The sequence below is a fragment of the Carassius carassius genome, chromosome 10 (genome assembly GCF_963082965.1).
Source record: "Carassius carassius chromosome 10, fCarCar2.1, whole genome shotgun sequence".
Taxonomy (NCBI): Eukaryota; Metazoa; Chordata; class Actinopteri; order Cypriniformes; family Cyprinidae; genus Carassius; species Carassius carassius.
In genome coordinates this window covers 1,176,423-1,195,304 of record NC_081764.1, presented here as the reverse complement: position 1 = coordinate 1,195,304, position 18,882 = coordinate 1,176,423, and the positions used below count along the sequence as shown (strand labels likewise).

The window sequence follows — 18,882 nt, the reverse complement described above, 5'->3', positions numbered from 1 at the left end:
AGATGACCGTCAACAGCAGCACGTCCAGGTAACAGACCGTCTGAAAGACTGATTTCAGTCGCTGAATCGATCTCAGTCACCGCCACACATGGTCTCTCTCAGGTCCAGCTCCTCAGAGAAGGACGTCCCCATTATATTCATCCATCCGCTGAAGACCGGCCTGTTCCGGATCAAACTGCACGGCGCTCTGGGCAAATTCAGCATGGTCATTCCTCTAGTGGACAACATGGTGGTCAGCAGGAGATCACTGGGTAAGTGTGTGTGTGTGTGTGTGTGTGTACGTGTGTGTGTGTGTGTGTGTGTGTGTGTATAATGACATGGGTATGACACAGGTATTACAAGGAGAGGGTGACTTATGAGGACATAACCCATGTCCCCATTTTTCAAAACGCTTATAAATCATACAGAATAGTGTTGCACTGTGCACCGATACTTCAAAAGTATCGCGATTCCCTAAATTTATCTGTACCGATACTTCAAAGAATGACTGCGTTCCAGATTTGTAAGAGACGTACTTCATGTTGGTGTGCAACGCACGCTTCCAGTGCCTCCCTATGGACGTCTGTGTTTTTCAATGTTGCCAGATGTACGATAATTATCGTATTTGTACGATAATTTTTACCTCTGTACGATCAATAATGAAAAAAATCCTGTAATGTACGATAATTTCAGAATTCTATGAAAATTTAAATGAGGGTAGTTGAATTTATAGGGCTTCTTTACTCATAGCACAAGGTTTTCTTGCATAATTAACATTTTAATTGTTTGGTCAGACAGTTAATATGTAATATTCACATTAATCAGGGATTAAACATGGAACTTCAGTGAACGAGAAATATGAGTCTAGTAGCAACGTATCTTACGTGATGTCCTCGATGCGCGGGTCGGGGTGGGTAAAGAAATTTTACTTTATTTGCGTGCTGCGTCGGGCCAAATAATTTCATAAAAGCGGGAGTCGGGTCCCGCGGGTTGGAAAAAAACCAGACCCGCGCATCACCAGGCTGCATGAGCGAGCACAAGTGATACTGTGGCCGCCGGTCCACGACTGGAAGAAAAAGATGACTCTCATTAAAGCTCACTGGCTCAGTTTTCTCCTCTGAAAGAAAAGGTTGCACAACTGACAGAATAAGTTACAATATCTGAGATATTGCTGCTAATTAGCCTTTCGCCGGCCCCTCCCCCAAAACGGCCATTGTCCAATCACACATCATAGCAACCGTTACTATGTGAGGCAGTTCCGACAAACTTTGACTCCAAGCAAGATGGTGAAGCGGTGCGCCCACGGCAAAGAGTATAGAAGTAACAAGAGGCGAAACTCCGTTGCAGTTTTGACAACAATCGCTAGATGGCGCTGCTATCGCGCTGCCGCCATTTTGGACTGAACCAACGGCTTTACCGTTGGCAGAACTACCACTGCAGCAGTAACATTATATCTGTAAATTGGAAACAAAGAAAACCGTGTTCGGCCATCAACTGTAACAACTATCAGTGTACAACCAAGCAACTAGCATTTCATAGATTCCCCAAAGATTCAGAGAGGTAAAATAGAAAAGTGTTTTATTAACGTTAAAGTGAGCTAACGTCAACGGTAACAGGTGCTGTAATGTTAATGTAAGCTATCCCATGACCGCAGTAACAGTTTGCTAACATTATATATTTGGTCAAAATTGGGTCAAGACTCGAAATGGGCTTTTTAAATCGCATATTTTCAGAGATATATGAACACCTGACCTGGCAAATGACCGATTTATTAATTAATTGTTATCACTAAATTAACCCTTTAACTGTCACCCTTTTTTCGTATAAACATGAAAATCACTATCCAAACTTAAATGGTTGTAATTCAAGAATGCTTTGGAATATAGACTTATGGTTGGTCTTGTTTTCAAGAAGACATTTGCTAGGTTATTGTTGAAGTGAAATAAATTATGAAAGTGAAACAGAAAAAAAGTTATATACGTTTGAGTTTATTAAAATGTACAAATTAAAAAATATAATTATTTATATTCTATATAAAATATATATATTACAAAATAATATAATATAATTAATATATATAATATAATTTGCGGGCATCAGGGATGTCTGCTATAGGGATATTAAAAACTAGAAACTACTATTTAATTCCCTCCACTGCTTTTGAATTGGAACCGGTATCATTCAATTCTATGACAGCTGTGTTGAGTTCAGTCCAAGATGGCGGAGCTGCAGCTCTGCGCATGGGTGCGTTTGTTGCTATGGAACGTTCTATTGAGTTTCGCCTCTTGTTACTTCTATACTCTTTGCCCACGGCGTTTGTAAATCGGACACTAGAATAGAGCTGTAATCGGGCCTTAAAAGTTAGGCCCGACAGGACCCGAGCCAGACAGATTTCGGCCCGAGCCAGACAAGTACATTTTGATTGACAGCTTTTTAAAAGCCCGAACCCGTTTACAGACCGACATTATTCAAATGTACGCACGCACACAGCGCTTTTGCCTTTTGTCAAGAATGAGTCATTTATACATGTTTTAACATAATTTATACATGACTAACGTAATAGGCCACTTGGAAGTTTGAACAAAGAAATAAAATAAGTCCTCTGTGACATCGTAACATCTCAGAACTCTAAATAGCCCTAGGTATAGACTCATTTAGCGTATAAATAGGCCAACGCACCAATAAAAACGAGTCTTTCTTAAAGGAGCATTGCGTAGGTTCTGAAATTTCTAACCGTTACTGACACCAGTGGCCGTTAGAGGAACTGCAGCCGGTCTTTTTTTTTTTTTTAACTTACGAGGAGTGTCCGTGGGTGTCTGAATTGTGCTGGAGGCTGGTCGCTTCTTTCCATCTGCAGAGTCCATTTGAAAACACTATGGCCACTGCTTACTATAATGGCTGGCGTGCCGTATGGTTGTAAGCCCAAGTAGACAAGAACGCGCATGACGTCACAATTTGTGAATTTTCGCGCCAATTCGGGCGCGACTCCTCCACACACAATTGAGCCTACAGGCTGATAGAGGCAACCGTGGTGGACAGTCGAGGTGTCATTCTTTTTTTTTACATCATGGTTGGCTCATACATGTACAAATGAAAACTCTATCTTAAAGATTTTTTTTTATTAAAAACCTTCACATAGCTCCTTTAAAAATTTTAATTAAGATAAATTCTAAATTAAGATGGGTATTTGGCAATAACTAAATTAATTAAGATAAAGACTCTGCCTTATTTGCTTCGCCATAGCAGCTGAAATTTAATAAAAGAATAATGCCAACATTAGCCTATATAGGCTAGCCTATATGTCTACATTATGCATTTAAGACTCAATTAGTATTTAGCTATCATTTTTAAAACCTTTACTCACCAAGATAATAATAAAAATAGCTACTCGCAATAGACAATAATAGACCATAACATATGAAAGAGAACTTTCCCGGCAGTGCAAGAGCATGACTGGTACACAAGGCTGTGCTGGTTGCATTTGAGGTACAGGTCATGGTGTTTCTCAGATTTCACTTTTTTTCCCTCCACGGCATACTGTAACCCCTTTTGCCTCGATCTGGAGGATATCGCGGAGGTATTTCTCCAAAAAAGGTCACTGACACGCACGGGTATACATACCTCTTCCCGTCATGGCAATCTGTCGCGCTGGTCGTGTTTGACCATTTGTTTGTCGGAAGTAGCAACAGTAACTAAGGGGGGCGGGGCTTGGCGAAAAGCTAATTGCACATTTTCTTTTTTTTTTTTTTTTACTTGAATGCCATTACTTAAATTTATATTATTTATCTTTTGACATTTAATCTTCTGAGTTCAGAAACATTGTTTAATATAATCGCTGTTCATATTTTTATTAAAAGTTCAGAATCAAGATACATTTATTACTCTTATGTTTCTTATGATAACTGAGATAATGCTGCTAAATATATTCTTTCTTTACCTTGAATGTCATTGCTCTATTTTATTTTTTACATTTTGATATTTCATATTTTGTTCAAATGTTTAATATATCTGCTGTTCATATGTTCATTAATTAGTGTGTTATATGATTAGAATGTTGTCCCGGTTTTAAAATAAAGTACATCAATGATATTTGAGTGTAATTTCCCTTTTCAGGAAAAGTATCGAAAAAGTATTGAAATCGCAATTCTTGACTAGGTATCGGTATCGAAACAATAATTTTGGTATCGTGACAACACTAATACAGAATGTGTTTTTTTTGAGAAATTAAAAATGTGTGTGTGTGAGTGTGAGTGTGTGTGTGTGTGTGTGTGTGTGTGTGTGTGTGTGTGTGTGTGTGTGGTTGTAAATGAAGTCTGCAGTGATGAACGTGTCTCTCTCCAGGGTTCCTGGTGCGTCAGACTGTAATAAACGCGTGTCGGAGGAAGCGTCTCGAGAGCGACTCTTACAGCCCTCCACACGTGCGCCGGAAACAGAAAATCGCAGAAATCGTGAACCGTTACCGTAACAAACAGCTGGAGCCCGAGTTCTACACCTCGCTGTTTCTGGAGGTCGGTGAGACGAGCCTCAACCCGTGAACAAACACAGAGCAGCGCAGACCAGCGTGGATCTCAGCTCGCTGGAGTTTGTGCTGCTCCTGACAGGAGGAATACTGGAATATCAATCTCATAAAAACCACTCATGGTTATATTTCACCCCACGATATATAAATTACACACACACACATATATATATTTATATATTACATACATTTTCATAAACGTTTGATCATTAACAGTTTTTTCCTCTTAGTAAATTGTCAGTTAACATATTTTATTCATAATAAATATATATTTTTTAAATTCAATAAATGATAATAATTTATAAAGAATTATTTTCATTTCTCAAATGTGTTTTTGTTACTGTAATACCACAAAAAAACTGTAGTACACTTTTTTTTTTTTTTAGTTTTCATAATTAATAGGCAGTACAACATATCCCACCATGATGTAAAAATATTTTTAAATTAAAACAATACGTTGTTATTTTTGCATTTTTTTGTTCCTTTTTTTTTTTTTTTTTTTTTTTTTTTTTTTTTTTTATAAAGAAAATTGCAATACATTAATGAAAATGTCAATTCAGTCTTAAAAACAAGCTTTATTTGCATCATGTAAATCTAATTTCTTATTTCTTGGAGAGAAATATGTCTGATTGACCGGTTTGGCGAGACTCACCCTGTTACTGTACGTCACAATGAATGACATTTTTCTTCATCTTGTTTATTATTTGAAGGAAGGTATCACATGAAGCCATTTCTTCTAGAAGCACTGCTTCCTCTTCCTCTTCAGGTCATGCGTGTAACTCTTCATCATGTAGTCAGCTCTGCTTCTTCTTTCTTTCTTTCTGAGAGTTGTTTCAGTCTACAGACGATGAGGAGCGACTGAGAAACATGCTCGTTGATACTACTATTACCGTGATGCATTTCAGTCGAAAGACATTATAAGGGCTTATCATTTACTTCCTTTCTTCCTTTCAGCGTTTCTGACTCTTTCACATTGGAGTTCAAACCAAGCTGAATTCACCGTTTTAGCAGCATGCTCTAGAAAGGAGTAACCCATTCCTGTATTTATTTATTTCAGTTTTCCATTACGAAATGCCTTTAAATGCAGACGTCACCCGAACACAGAGCAACTTTTGATGTCCGGTTATGCATAATAATAATTCTGGAAGAGATTTGCACATCACGTCCCATTTCTGTGGTCTGTTGACGCTGCGTTTCTTTTGTAAGAACAAACTGTAAAGGCCGGTTGCTTGGAGGCGTCTCTTTTTCTGTGTAAATATTGACGGCATGGACTTTGTATAAAGTTTGACTTTGTATGTAAATATACACGAGTGTGAAGTTCTGCTCACTCATCTTATATTATTGATTAGGTGAACACTTTGTATTTATGCCATCATATATGTGTCCAAACCAAACATTGGATATTGAATGTAACACATGTAATGGAATAAAGATTTTAATGAAATTCCTATCAGATAACAGCTGTGACTGCTTTGCTGGGATGTGTGCGGAGTTTGATTCAGCTCATGTTTTATTGAGTTTTTCACCTGGACAGAAGTTGTGTCTCTCATTAGTTATGCTGTTCTCTCTTGCAGCTCTTCATGGAGATAAAACTCAGTTATTTCCCAGCAATCATCTTGCTCACTGGTTTCCATGAATGGGATGCAATATAGAGCTTGAAAAAGAAGTCAATCTTTTGTTCTCATTCAGTGAATGAAGCCGCTTCACCTGCAGAAAATATTGATCATGTTTCTCAGGAGGTTAAAATACTGTGTGCATGCGTAATATTAGCAGCTTCATTTGATGTGTGTTTTATATGAGGTTTGTAGTTAGTAATATGAATTATTGAGACAGTGATAAAAAAAAAACACATAAATAAAAATCATTTAAAACCCTGATTTGTGTTGGGTTGTTTGGTTATAACTAATTGAGAGGATTTACATTAAGCTGGTAATTTTATGTTATACGGTATAATAGTTTATCCAACAAACCAAATGGATTTTTTACATTTATATTTATTTAATTATATTTATATATATATATGCCTCATTAATAGTTTATGCGCAATTAATAGTTCAGACATAGTAAAAAAAAATCTTAACTGTAATTTTATTATTATTTTAATAATAATAAAGTATTTAAAAAGTATTAAATACATAACATTATTTAAAATATATATATTTATTATTACACGTTTTACTTAGTAATTAATAGAGCATTCATGCATGCACTTGCTGCATTTTAATGATTTATTTGAGCTTTCCTGCACTAGATACAGTCAGTATAATAGATATATACGCATAATTAATCACAGTAGATTAAGAAAATAATTTTGTATTACAAGTTTTCTAAACTGTTCTGTTTAAATATGCAAATGTAAAATTATCAGAAGTCCAGAAGAAGTGCTGCTGAAGTAGAGAAAAATAAATTTAGAAAACGTCTTTTAAAGATAAATCTTAAAATTAGCTGTAGCATTGAAAGTCATATAGATTTGACAAGTTGCATTGTTTTTTCAATGTTTCAAAGACAGCCAAGAAATACTCTCCAAATCCAACTGAAGAATAAAAAATAGCAAGATATTGTTCACTTCAATTCAATGTAAGATTATAACACTAAACTCAACTATCATCATCATTTTTAGCAAGTTGATTGATTGCATTTTTAGTTGTAAAATTTTTAGAAACCCTTAAATATGCAAATACATCATTATCTAGTTAAATATGCACTAATTTGCATACAATTCCAGAACAGAAATCTGAAGATTCTTAAAATGTAGAGTTAAAGATTTTGGATTTCTCTTTTTATCGTTTCATAAATCAAAAACTAATGTCAACAGCCAGAAAAAAAAAAAAATTCACCATGTTGTTTAGAAATTAAATAAGGTGGATAATATATGGGGAAAATAAACTTGGTTAAAGTCTTCAGAATATAAGAATAAAGCTGTCGACTGTTTTAAGTTTGGTGTGTGTGTTTACTGCATGTGGAAGAGGAGAAACAAACTTTAAAGATATGTACTGAAATTAAAATCTGATTAAGATTGAAGTGCAATAAAATGAACACTTTAATGTGTATTTTTGATGTTTTCTTTCCACTTGTCTGGAAAAAACTTTAAATTAAAACTGACCATTGCATTTTCCTGTATCTTACCTAACATTAAATACAGTGTTAGACTGTTCCTGTTGTATTTCCCATTAAAGCTGAAATGAGTCGTTTCTGTGTCACAAAACATGAGGGAAACTTAATCCTGACTGACACACACACACACACACGCACACACACACACACATGGGACGGTGTGTGAACTGCTGACTCACGCTCGCTCAAACAGCACTGGATTCATGGCATTGATTTCCTCTCGTCGAAACCATCACACACACATCTTTCTGTGAGCGACCTAAAAAGGATCTGGACTCTTCAGTCAAACCTAAAGATGTCTCTATGTCTTTCAATATTCAAACATTCTTAAAACAAGATTAATTTACTTATGAAGCAAAATAAAAATAACAAATCTGGCAAAAATATTTGTAAGGAAAATAAACTTAACTCCAGGAAGAACTAGTGTATTTTCCCCAGTTGATTGATTACATTAAGATTAATTGTAAACTTTTCCAAAATATTATGTTTAAATATGCAAACCTGTGATTATTTGGTTAAACATGCATGCACTAATTTGCATGCATTTCCAGAACAAAAGTGTTATGTTAAGGTTTTTACAAATCAAAGGGGGAAACTAGTTTATTTTTCTGATATTTGTTCTTGTTTAAAACTTAAACTCGCTTAATTTCGATGCATTTTTTCAGAAAACAAGACATAATATCTTGCGCATCACGTATGTTAATACAGATAAACAAGAATGACATTTCTACATGGAAAAAATACAAAAATATTAGTAAAATATTTTTTGCAGTGTTTATTTAACAAATATTTACAGTTTGCTTTGGTATTATTTCTAATGTAATGGCATCAGAAATAAATATTTATTTTACTTTTACATTTATGCATTTGACAGACGATTTTATCCAAAGCAACTCGCATTGCATGAAGGTATTTATATTGTCAGGTCATTCAAATCCTGTCTGTGTCCCATGTAAGCACGCAGTATCTCTGCATCTGATGCCGTGAGCTCTGTTCTGGACAGCAGAAGGTTTTGTGGCCCCGTAAGGTTCTGGCTCTCGTCCCGCCGTGGGTTCCTGTGGTCCAGTGCCAAGTGTCCATCTTGCCTGGTTTGAAGCCTGGTGTTGCCTTATGCTGAACTTTCCATGTATGGACACTCTTCACTTTCCTATAGAAGCTTGTTTCTGCCACAAAATGTATATATATATATATATATATCACAGTTCTGAGTTTTTGATTTTGTTTTTTGTGCATGTTCATATCTCATACTTCTGGCTATCTCATAAGTATTGAGTTTGCATCTCACAATTTTGTTGTTTTTGTTTCCGTCAGTTTAAAAACGATAACTGTGATGTTTTATCTTGCAGTTCTAACTTTTGAATTTTTTGTTCTGAGTTTATATCTCATAATTCTGAATTTATATCCCGTAATTCTGAATTTATATCTCATAATTCTGAGTTTATATCACGTAATTCTGAATTTATATCTCATAATTCTGAGTTTATATCCCGTAATTCTGAATTTATATCTCGTAATTCTGAATTTATATCCAATAATTCTGAGTTTATATTCCCCGTAATTCTGAATTTATATCTCATAATTCTGACTTTATATCCCGTAATTCTGAATTTATATCCCATAATTCTGAGTTTATATTCCCCGTAATTCTGAATTTATATCTCATAATTCTGACTTTATATCCTTTAATTCTGAGTTTATATCCCATAATTCTGAATTTATATCCCGTAATTCTGAGTTTATATCTCATAATTCTGACTTTATATCCTTTAATTCTGAGTTTATATCCCATAATTCTGAATTTATATCCCGTAATTCTGAATTTATATCTCATAATTCTGACTTTATATCCTTTAATTCTGAGTTTATATCCCATAATTCTGAATTTATATCCCATAATTCTGACTTTATATCCTTTAATTCTGAGTTTATATCCCATAATTCTGAATTTATATCCCGTAATTCTGAGTTTATATCCTGTAATTCTAATTTTATATCCCGTAATCCTGAATTTATATCTAGTAATTCTGAGTTTATATCCTGTAATTCAAAATTTATTTCTCGTAACTCTGTGTTTATATCTTGTAATTTTAAATTTATATTTCATAATGCTGTGTTCATTCTGATTATATCCCGTAATTCTGAATTTATATCTTCTAATTCTGATCTTATATTTAGCAATTTTGAGTTTATACCTCGTAACCCTGAGTTTATTCTGAGATTATAATTCACAGTTCTGAATTTATATCTCATAATTCTGAGTTAATATCAAATTTATATTGCAACTTTAAGTACAGTAAGAATTATGAGATAAAAAGTTGCAATTACCTTTTTTATATTTTGACTGGTGAAATGAGCTTCCATTGTCTCGTTCTACATAATTTCTCACTTTGTATCATGTCTTCCGTTGTTGGTTCTTCCATCTTGAGTGTGAGATAAGAAGTGTAAGATCTTGTATCTATAATGCATTTACATATTTTCAAGTTTTTTATTTGTACAAAGTAACTTACAAAGATTATTGGAGTATGTTTTACAAGAAAATACTATTTCAGACATTCTACTTAAAAATCTCACACTTAATCGTGTTACAGTACTTGCCATTTCTTTGTAAATATTTGTGAAATTTCCTTTCAATTTCTGAGTGAAAATTATTTCTAGACCCTTTTTTTAGAACTTTAGTTTTTTAATAGGATGGTGAGTTTCTGAATGATCAGCCAGCCTTAATGATCAGCCTGTGTGTTTTTCAGAAAACATCTTCAGCATCCACCAACAGTAGAGCGTTTGGTTTTATGGAGTGGCTTCACTGAGCTTCAGTGGCTTCATCTTCAGCAGAGCCAGATGGTCTGTTCTGGAGGATTAGCTTTAGTGTTTGTGTGCTGTTTAATGTTTGTTATTGGAGAGAGAAATGCTAACTGTTCTGTTGCTCAGAACAAAATACTTTTTGCTTTTATGGGTTTATCTTTCATATTCTATTGTCATTCTTACCTTCAAATCCTCTTATTATATTAATGTTTTTTGTTTAAATCATAAATTCAGCATACATTCAGAATTATGAGACATAAACTCAGAATTACGAGATATAAAGTCAGAATTACAAGATAAAAACTCAGAATTAAGAGATATAAACTCAGAATTACACTATAAATTCTGAAACAATCAGATTTATGAGTTATAAACTCAGAATTATGAGATATAAACTCATAATCAGGAGATATAAACCGAAACAATCAGATTTATGAGATATAAACTCTGAAAAAATAAGAATTATGAGATATAAACTCAGATAAATGAGATATAAACTCAGGATTATGAAATATAAACTCAGAATTACGAGTTATAAACTCAGAATTATGAGATATAAACTCAGAATTCTGAGTTATAAACTCAGAATTACAAGATATAAACTCAGAATTACGAGATATAAACTCAGAATTACGAGATATAAACTCAGAATTACAAGATATAAACTCAGAATTACGAGATATAAACTCAGAATTACAAGATATAAACTCAGAATTACGAGATATAAACTCAGAATTACAAGATATAAACTCAGAATTACGAGATATAAACTCAGAATTACGAGATATAAACTCAGAATTACGAGATATAAACTCAGAATTACAAGATATAAACTCAGAATTACGAGATATAAACTCAGAATTACAAGATATAAACTCAGAATTACGAGATATAAACTCAGAATTACAAGATATAAACTCAGAATTACGAGATATAAACTCAGAATTACGAGATATAAACTCAGAATTACAAGATATAAACTCAGAATTACAAGATATAAACTCAGAATTACGAGATATAAACTCAGAATTACGAGATATAAACTCAGAATTACAAGATATAAACTCAGAATTATGAGATATAAACTAAAACAATCAGATTTATGATATATAAACTCTGAAAAAAATAATTAATATGAGATATAAACTCAGATAAATGAGATTTAAACTCAGGATTATGAAATATAAACTCAGAATTATGAGATATAAACTCAGAATTATGAGTTATAAACTCAGAATTAGGAGATATAAATTCAGATAAATGAGATATAAAGTCAGGATTATGAAATATAAACTCAGAATTACGAGATATAAACTCAGAATTACAAGATATAAACTCAGAATTATGAAATATAAACTCAGAATTACGAGATATAAACTCAGAATTACAAGATATAAACTCAGAATTATGAGATATAAACTCAGAATTATGAGATATAAACTGAAACAATCAGATTTATGAGATATAAACTCTGAAAAAAATAATTATTATGAGATATAAACTCAGATAAATGAGAAATAAACCCAGAATTATGAGAAATAAACTCAGAAAAAACTCAGAGTTATGAATTATAAACTTATTTTCCAGTGTTTTAAGCCGTACGAGAAGCACTGAACATTTATTAGTAGATTATGAAATATAAACCCAGAATTATGAGAAATAAACTCAGAAAAAACTCAGAATTATGAATTATAAACTCAAAATTATGAGATATAGACTCAGAATTATAAGATATAAACTGGAAAAAAAATCAGAATTATGAGATATAAACTCAGAGTTATGAGATATATACTCAGAGTTATGAGATATTTACTCAGAATTATGAGATGTATACTCAGAATTATGAGATATAAACTCAGAGTTATGAGATATAAACTCAGATAAATGAGATATAAACTCAGATAAATGAGATATAAACTCAGGATTATGAAATATAAACTCAGAATTACGAGATATAAACTCAGAATTTATGAGTTATAAACTCAGAATTATGAGATATAAACTCAGATAAATGAGATATAAACTCGGGATTATGAGTTATAAACTCAGAATTACGAGATATAAACTCAGAACTACAAGATATAAACTCAGAATTCTGAGATATAAACTGAAACAATCAGATTTATGAGATATAAGCTCTGAAAAAAATAATTATTATGAGATATAAACTCAGATAAATGAGAAATAAACTCAGAATTATGAGAAATAAACTCAGAAAAAACTCAGAATTATGAATTATAAACTTATTTTCCAGTGTTTTAAGCCGTACGAGAAGCACTGAACATTTATTAGTAGATTATGAAATATAATCCCAGAATTATGAGAAATAAACTCAGAAAAAACTCAGAATTATGAATTATAAACTTATTTTCCAGTGTTTTAAGCCGTACGAGAAGCACTGAACATTTATTAGTAGATTATGAAATATAAACCCAGAATTATGAGAAATAAACTCAGAAAAAACTCAGAATTATGAATTATAAACTCAAAATTATGAGATATAGACTCAAAAATATAAGATATAAACTGGAAAAAAAAATCAGAATTATGAGATATAAACTCAGAGTTATGAGATATTTACTCAGAATTATGAGATATAAACTCAGAATTATGATATATAAACTCAGAATTATGAGATATAAACTCAGAGTTATGAGATATTTACTCAGAATTATGAGATATAAACTCAGAGTTATGAGATATTTACTCAGAATTATGAGATATAAACTCAGAATTATGAGATATAAACTCAGAATTATGAGATATAAACTCAGAGTTATGAGATATTTACTCAGAATTATGAGATATAAACTCAGAATTATGAGATATAAACTCAGAATTATGAGATATATACTCACAATTATGAGAGAATTATGAATTATGAGATATACTGAAATAATGCTTTGTCCTATCAAAGTATAATGATGAATGACTTTACGTTTCAGTTCTCAACCACTCATCTTTGTAAATGTACAGTAAGTGTGTTTAATTTAACATGACCATTAGCAGTGTTTGCTGATTCTGTGATACTTTATGATTACCATCATCATCTGTACTGTAAGGATGATGATGATGATGATGATGATGATGATGATGAACACTCACAACCTGAAAGGACTCATTGTTAGCTGAGATGTTGTCATGGCAACACAACCAAGAAGAGATGAAAAGCAGCACTGCGTTTGTTCTTACAAACACGCTCAGATATTGATGGCTTATCACAGCCGTTCTTCTGATAAATAAGCTTTTCTGGCTGGTTATTTGTTTCCATTAGAAAACAAATGTTTGTTGTGTTTTTAGTCGATCTTATGTTAAATTGCCAGTGATTTTTGGCTTTCTCACATGGCCTTTGATTCCCAGAGAGAACTCAGACGGTGATCAATAATACATCCATCCATCAATACTGTCATATTCCCTTGTGTGAGACATCAGATTTCATCTAGATGTGTTTACACTGCAGAGAAGAACAATGTGATTTGGATTTTGCAGGCAAAATTTCATTATTTCTCAAAGATGAATTAGATCAACCAAGGTCAATCCAAATCATATTTCACCCCAAAATCTAAAGAAAGAAACCTAAATAGCTAAATACCTAAATAAAGATGAAGGTTACATTTTCGCAGAAGGATCCACATTATGAACGATGGTTTTATGTAAAACAGTAAATCACATTCACAATTCACAGGCAGGGTCACAGTTTTTACTCATTTCTCATTTCTGTGGTGTTGTGGGGCATGCATATGAAGTTTTTATTACAATTGTGATGGTAACAGGTCAATTTTACCCAAAAATGTCATGGTTAAAACAAATACGCAGACCAAAATTAATAAGAAAAAAAGATGCTTTATCCCAAGAAATATATGCTTCACTCAAGGTTGCACACACACAAATTAATAATAATATTACAAAATAAAAACATTTAAAATAATAGTAACAATTTAAAAAAGAAAAGATCTAAAATATTAAAATGATCTCAACCTATGATATTGGCATTCAGGAAAGCACACACAAAATGTTTTACATATACATATATATATATGTGTGTGTGTGTGTATGTGTGTGTGTGTGTGTGTGTGTGTGTGTGTGTGTGTGTGTGTGTGTGTGTGTGTGTTGTATCTTTTGTTATTGATGTGATACTAACAGCAAGTTTTAACCATAAATCAAACCTAAACATGGATTTTTTTGTTTTATATAATATTCTGTCAATTTTAACCACAGTTTTACAGATACAGTATTTTATTTCCATGTTTATATCTTTATCTTATTTATTTATTTGAACTATTTTTGTGAGAAATATTAATGTAAAAAGGTTTAAAGGTTTAAATTTGCCACAAAAAGGGCTTAGCGCTTACTGAAGGCTTAGGCTGCTGTTTCTTCAGCAGATTTTTTGTATTTTAATAAGAAAGAAAAAATCCTTAGAAAAATACAACGGTTGCTGAAAAATTTACAAACACTTCTTTTAACCCTAAAATACAACACAATGAGATGCATAATTAAAAATATGGGTAAAATACCAGTGAAAATCAATAAGGAAAATATTAGCACACTTTTTTATAGACTTTTCTTAAAGTATAATAGGAAACATCTCAATACAAACCAAACAATTTTTTTTTTTATATGTTGATTTATTATTTATTTATATATTTAATTTGGCACAAAATTGCATATGCGGCTGTGCTGGGGTGGTGTTGGCGCAGTGGATAAGACACATGCCTTTGGTGTGAGAGACCCGGGTTCGAATCCACTGTGAGACACCAGTGTGTCCCTGAGCAAGACACTTAACCCCTAGTTGCTCCAGAGGCGTGCAACCTCTGACATATATAGCAATTGTTAGTCGCTTTGGATAAAAGCGTCAGCTAAATGAATAAATGTAAATGTAAACTGGTTTGGCAAGCTGGTCTTCCAGCTTAAAAACCTTTACAAACCAGCTAACAGATCAGGCTGGTTTAAGATGTGCTTTCAGGAGATAAACTAAGAGCCAAACAATTTAAATATGCAATAAAAGTGCCAAACATGTACATTATAAATTCTTACTTGTTCTTACAGATTTACTGAATAAATCTGGTTTTAGAGTGCTTGGAAATCAAGCAGGTGCGACCAGCTAATAAATCCATCACAAGCAATTACAGAAAGCGCAGTTATTTATCAAATCTGGGTTTGGAAACAAACATCACTTATAGCTATAAGGAAAGTGTACTATGTGTGCCCCAAACAGGTTACGCAATATAAGTTCAAATTTAAAAAACAAAATAAATAAATAAATAAAACATTCCTATAACCTGCTGTTAAAAAAAAATAATGAGGCAAATCAGGCAAGTCTGTAGGCTGGTTTCAAATGGTTTTGTGATCAAGAAGGGCGACCAACTTAAGCCAATTAAACCACAAAAAGGCCATTTATCTCTTAATTCTAGATTTGAAATAAAACAAGTATCATTTATGGCTATAAGGTCCTGTAAGATGCTTGCATTGGAAACTCAAACAGGACTAGTTACCTTCTCAACACCAAAACTAGCTCTGGAGAGAGTGAAGAAGCAGGGTGTGTGTGTGTGTGAGAGCGAGAGAACTGGTCAGAGGAGAACTGGCCCCCAACTGAGCCTGGTTTCTCCCAAGGTTTTTTTCTCCATTCTGTCACCGATGGAGTTTCGGTTCCTTGCCGCTGTCGCCTCTGGCTTGCTTAGTTGGGGTCACTTCATCTACAGCGATATCGTTGACTTGATTGCAAATAAATGCACAGACACTATTTAAACTGAACAGAGATGACATCACTGAATTCAATGATGAACTGCCTTTAACTATCATTTTGCATTATTGATACACTGTTTTCCTAATGAATGTTGTTCAGTTGCTTTGACGCAATGTATTTTTGTTTATTTTGTTTAAATAAAGGTGACGACTTGAGAGAGAGAGAGAGAGAGAGAGAGAGAGAGAGAGAGAGAGAGATAGTCAAACCTGTGTAGAGAGAGAGTGAAGAGGGAGGGAGGGTGTGAGTGAGTGAGTGAGCGAGAGAGTGAGTGAGTGAGTGAGTGAGTGAGCGAGAGAGAGAGAAAGTGAAGAGTGAGGGTTTGCGTTTGTGCGTGTGTGTGTGTTGTGTTTGTGTGACAGAGCGAGAGAGGGAGAGAGAGAGAGAGTCAAACCTGTGTAGAGAGAGAGTGAAGAGGGAGGGAGGGTGTGAGTGAGTGAGTGAGTGAGTGAGTGAGTGAGTGAGTGAGCGAGAGAGAGAGAAAGTGAAGAGTGAGGGTTTGCGTTTGTGCGTGTGTGTGTGTGTGTGTGTGTGTGTGTTTGTGTGACAGAGCGAGAGAGGGAGAGAGAGAGAGAGTCAAACCTGTGTAGAGAGAGAGTGAAGAGGGAGGGAGGGTGTGAGTGAGTGAGCGAGAGAGAGAGAAAGTGAAGAGTGAGGGTTTGCGTTTGTGCGTGTGTGTGTGTGTGTGTGTGTGTGTGTGTGTGTGTGTGTGTGTGTGTGTGTGTGTGTGACAGAGCGAGAGAGGGAGAGAGAGAGAGAGAGTCAAACCTGTGTAGAGACAGAGTGAAGACGGAATGGTGTGTGTGTGTGACAGAGCGAGAGAGGGAGAGAGAGAGAGAGTCAAACCTGTGTAGAGACAGAGTGAAGACGGAATGGTGTGTGTGTGTGACAGAGAGAGATAGAGAGAGAGAGAGAGAGAGAGAGAGGTAGGCTGCCGATCGTCTTCGCGTCGCTATTGGCTTCTCGTTCCTCCGCGCCGTGCACCTCTCGCGCGCAGTGATGCTCGCACCTGGCGAAGGGCGGAAGACCCGCAGCATCATCACCAGCGGATCTCCATGACGACATCAGCATCTCCAGCATGGTGCAGAAATCCCGCAACGGCGGCGTGTATCCCGCCCCGCAGGCCGAAAAGAAGCTGAAGGTGGGCTTCGTGGGGCTCGAGGCGAGCGCGACGGAATCGAGCCGAGACGGCGCGCTGCTGATCGCGGGCGCGGAGGCGACGAAGCGCGGCAGCATCTTGAGCAAACAGCGCTCCAGCATCTCCGGGAAGAGGCCGCCGAAGCGCAACGCGTTCTACCGACGCCTGCAGAATTTCCTCTACAATGTTCTGGAGAGACCTCGCGGATGGGCGTTCATCTACCACGCTTACGTGTGAGTACCATCAAAACAAAGAGCTTCTGGAGACGCACTGGCATCATCTCGCTTTTGCGCGTGCTTTTGATGAGAAGCTCAGCGGGGGTCGTGATTCTTCGAGCGATACAAGAGAGGCTGCTTTTTATATCCCTCCAACAAAAGGTTATTTTGTGCGTCTTTAACATTAAGTGTTCGGTTTAGAGCCTAAATAACCCTTGTGTAATGATCATTGTGTTTGGGCTTCACATGTTTACAGAGTGGCAGGATTGTTCTAGTAGCTAGAACATGATGTGACTTTTCCTCTGTCTGTTCTATTACTCCCAAAAAGCTATAAAAGCTAAAAAGCTTCAGATGAATATCTGCCCAAAGAGCTTTTATTTCCTAAAGTGAATCGTTTTCTCGTAGGGACTTCAGGCTCTTGTTCTTCATGACTGAGAACTGTTGTTATCTGCTGCATTCCTGTTGTGCATGTCATGCATTTAGCAGAAGTTATGGCAAGAGAAGATGCAGCAATTCTTTCTGGTCGCTGATTATATAATTCTAAAAGGATTGTAGCAATAGTGCAATGTTAATGGTATTAATAATTCAGTTTAGAGCCGGATTCATGATTATTGTGTTGAGGCTTGATGTTCCTTCGCCTTCTGTTCCTTCTGGAAAAGTGCTAAATTTTTAACCTTCTTGGGGTGATTTTGAGGCCCTTGAGGTGTTATTTCAGCTACTTATAACATACTATTGGTCAACGTGTAATTTTGTGTGCTACAATAAATATGTGAGCAAGATTGATCTACATGTTTGGCTTTTTTAGAAAATATATATATATATATTACGCGTGCTTAGTAAGTTTTAGGGAAAAACAATGCAGCTGAAGGCTAGAATGTAGGCTAGAATATTTACATATTTACTGCTTACTCATTCATATTCAGCGGCAGGATTGATATAGTAGAAGATGATGTGACTTTTCTTCTGATAGTTTAATATATCATTCTGAAAAGCCAGTCTGATGACCCTCTTAAATAGCAATGAATCATTCTGCTTGAGACTTGTGTTCTTCGTGGTGAAGGTCTGGCAATTAACTGTTATCTGCTGCATTTCTGTTGTGCATTTCATGCATTTAACAGATGTTAATAGAAGATTGTTTTAGCAGCAGAACATGGTTCTGTGTGACTTTCTAGTGGTTCATTATAACACTCTGAAAGCTTGTTTTGTGATATGAATAGATTTTATTCACCCAGAGAATCTTTTAATGCTCAGAATTCATGCACACAATGTGTTGGTGTTTGAAGGTTCTTGTTACAAGCTGAAGAAATCCAATCTAATGTAATTTAGAGGCACATCTCAAGCTTGAAAGAGTTTTGGTTTCAAATTCCCTTGTTTAAGC

The 18,882-nt window shown here is 34.7% G+C and overlaps 2 protein-coding genes across 11 annotated transcripts in view; both read left to right on the top strand.

Moving 5' to 3' along the window:
• LOC132151487 (ral GTPase-activating protein subunit beta-like) overlaps nucleotides 1-4,631 on the top strand; it is a 31,846-nt gene extending 27,215 nt beyond the window's left edge. For all 8 annotated transcript variants that reach the window (XM_059559608.1, XM_059559606.1, XM_059559605.1 and 5 more), the window contains 3 exons: nucleotides 1-28; nucleotides 103-251; nucleotides 4,321-4,631. The exon at nucleotides 1-28 is cut by the window's left edge and continues 48 nt beyond it. In XM_059559608.1, coding sequence (XP_059415591.1) covers nucleotides 1-28; nucleotides 103-251; nucleotides 4,321-4,514 — 371 coding nt within the window. In that variant the 3' untranslated portion in view covers nucleotides 4,515-4,631. The remainder of the gene's footprint in view (nucleotides 29-102; nucleotides 252-4,320) is intronic.
• Nucleotides 4,632-17,050: 12,419 nt separating this feature from the next.
• The window catches only part of LOC132151485 (potassium voltage-gated channel subfamily KQT member 2-like), a 41,588-nt gene continuing 39,756 nt past the window's right edge, over nucleotides 17,051-18,882 (top strand). For all 3 annotated transcript variants that reach the window (XM_059559602.1, XM_059559601.1, XM_059559603.1), the window contains exon 1: nucleotides 17,051-17,522. In XM_059559602.1, coding sequence (XP_059415585.1) covers nucleotides 17,230-17,522 — 293 coding nt within the window. In that variant the 5' untranslated portion in view covers nucleotides 17,051-17,229. The remainder of the gene's footprint in view (nucleotides 17,523-18,882) is intronic.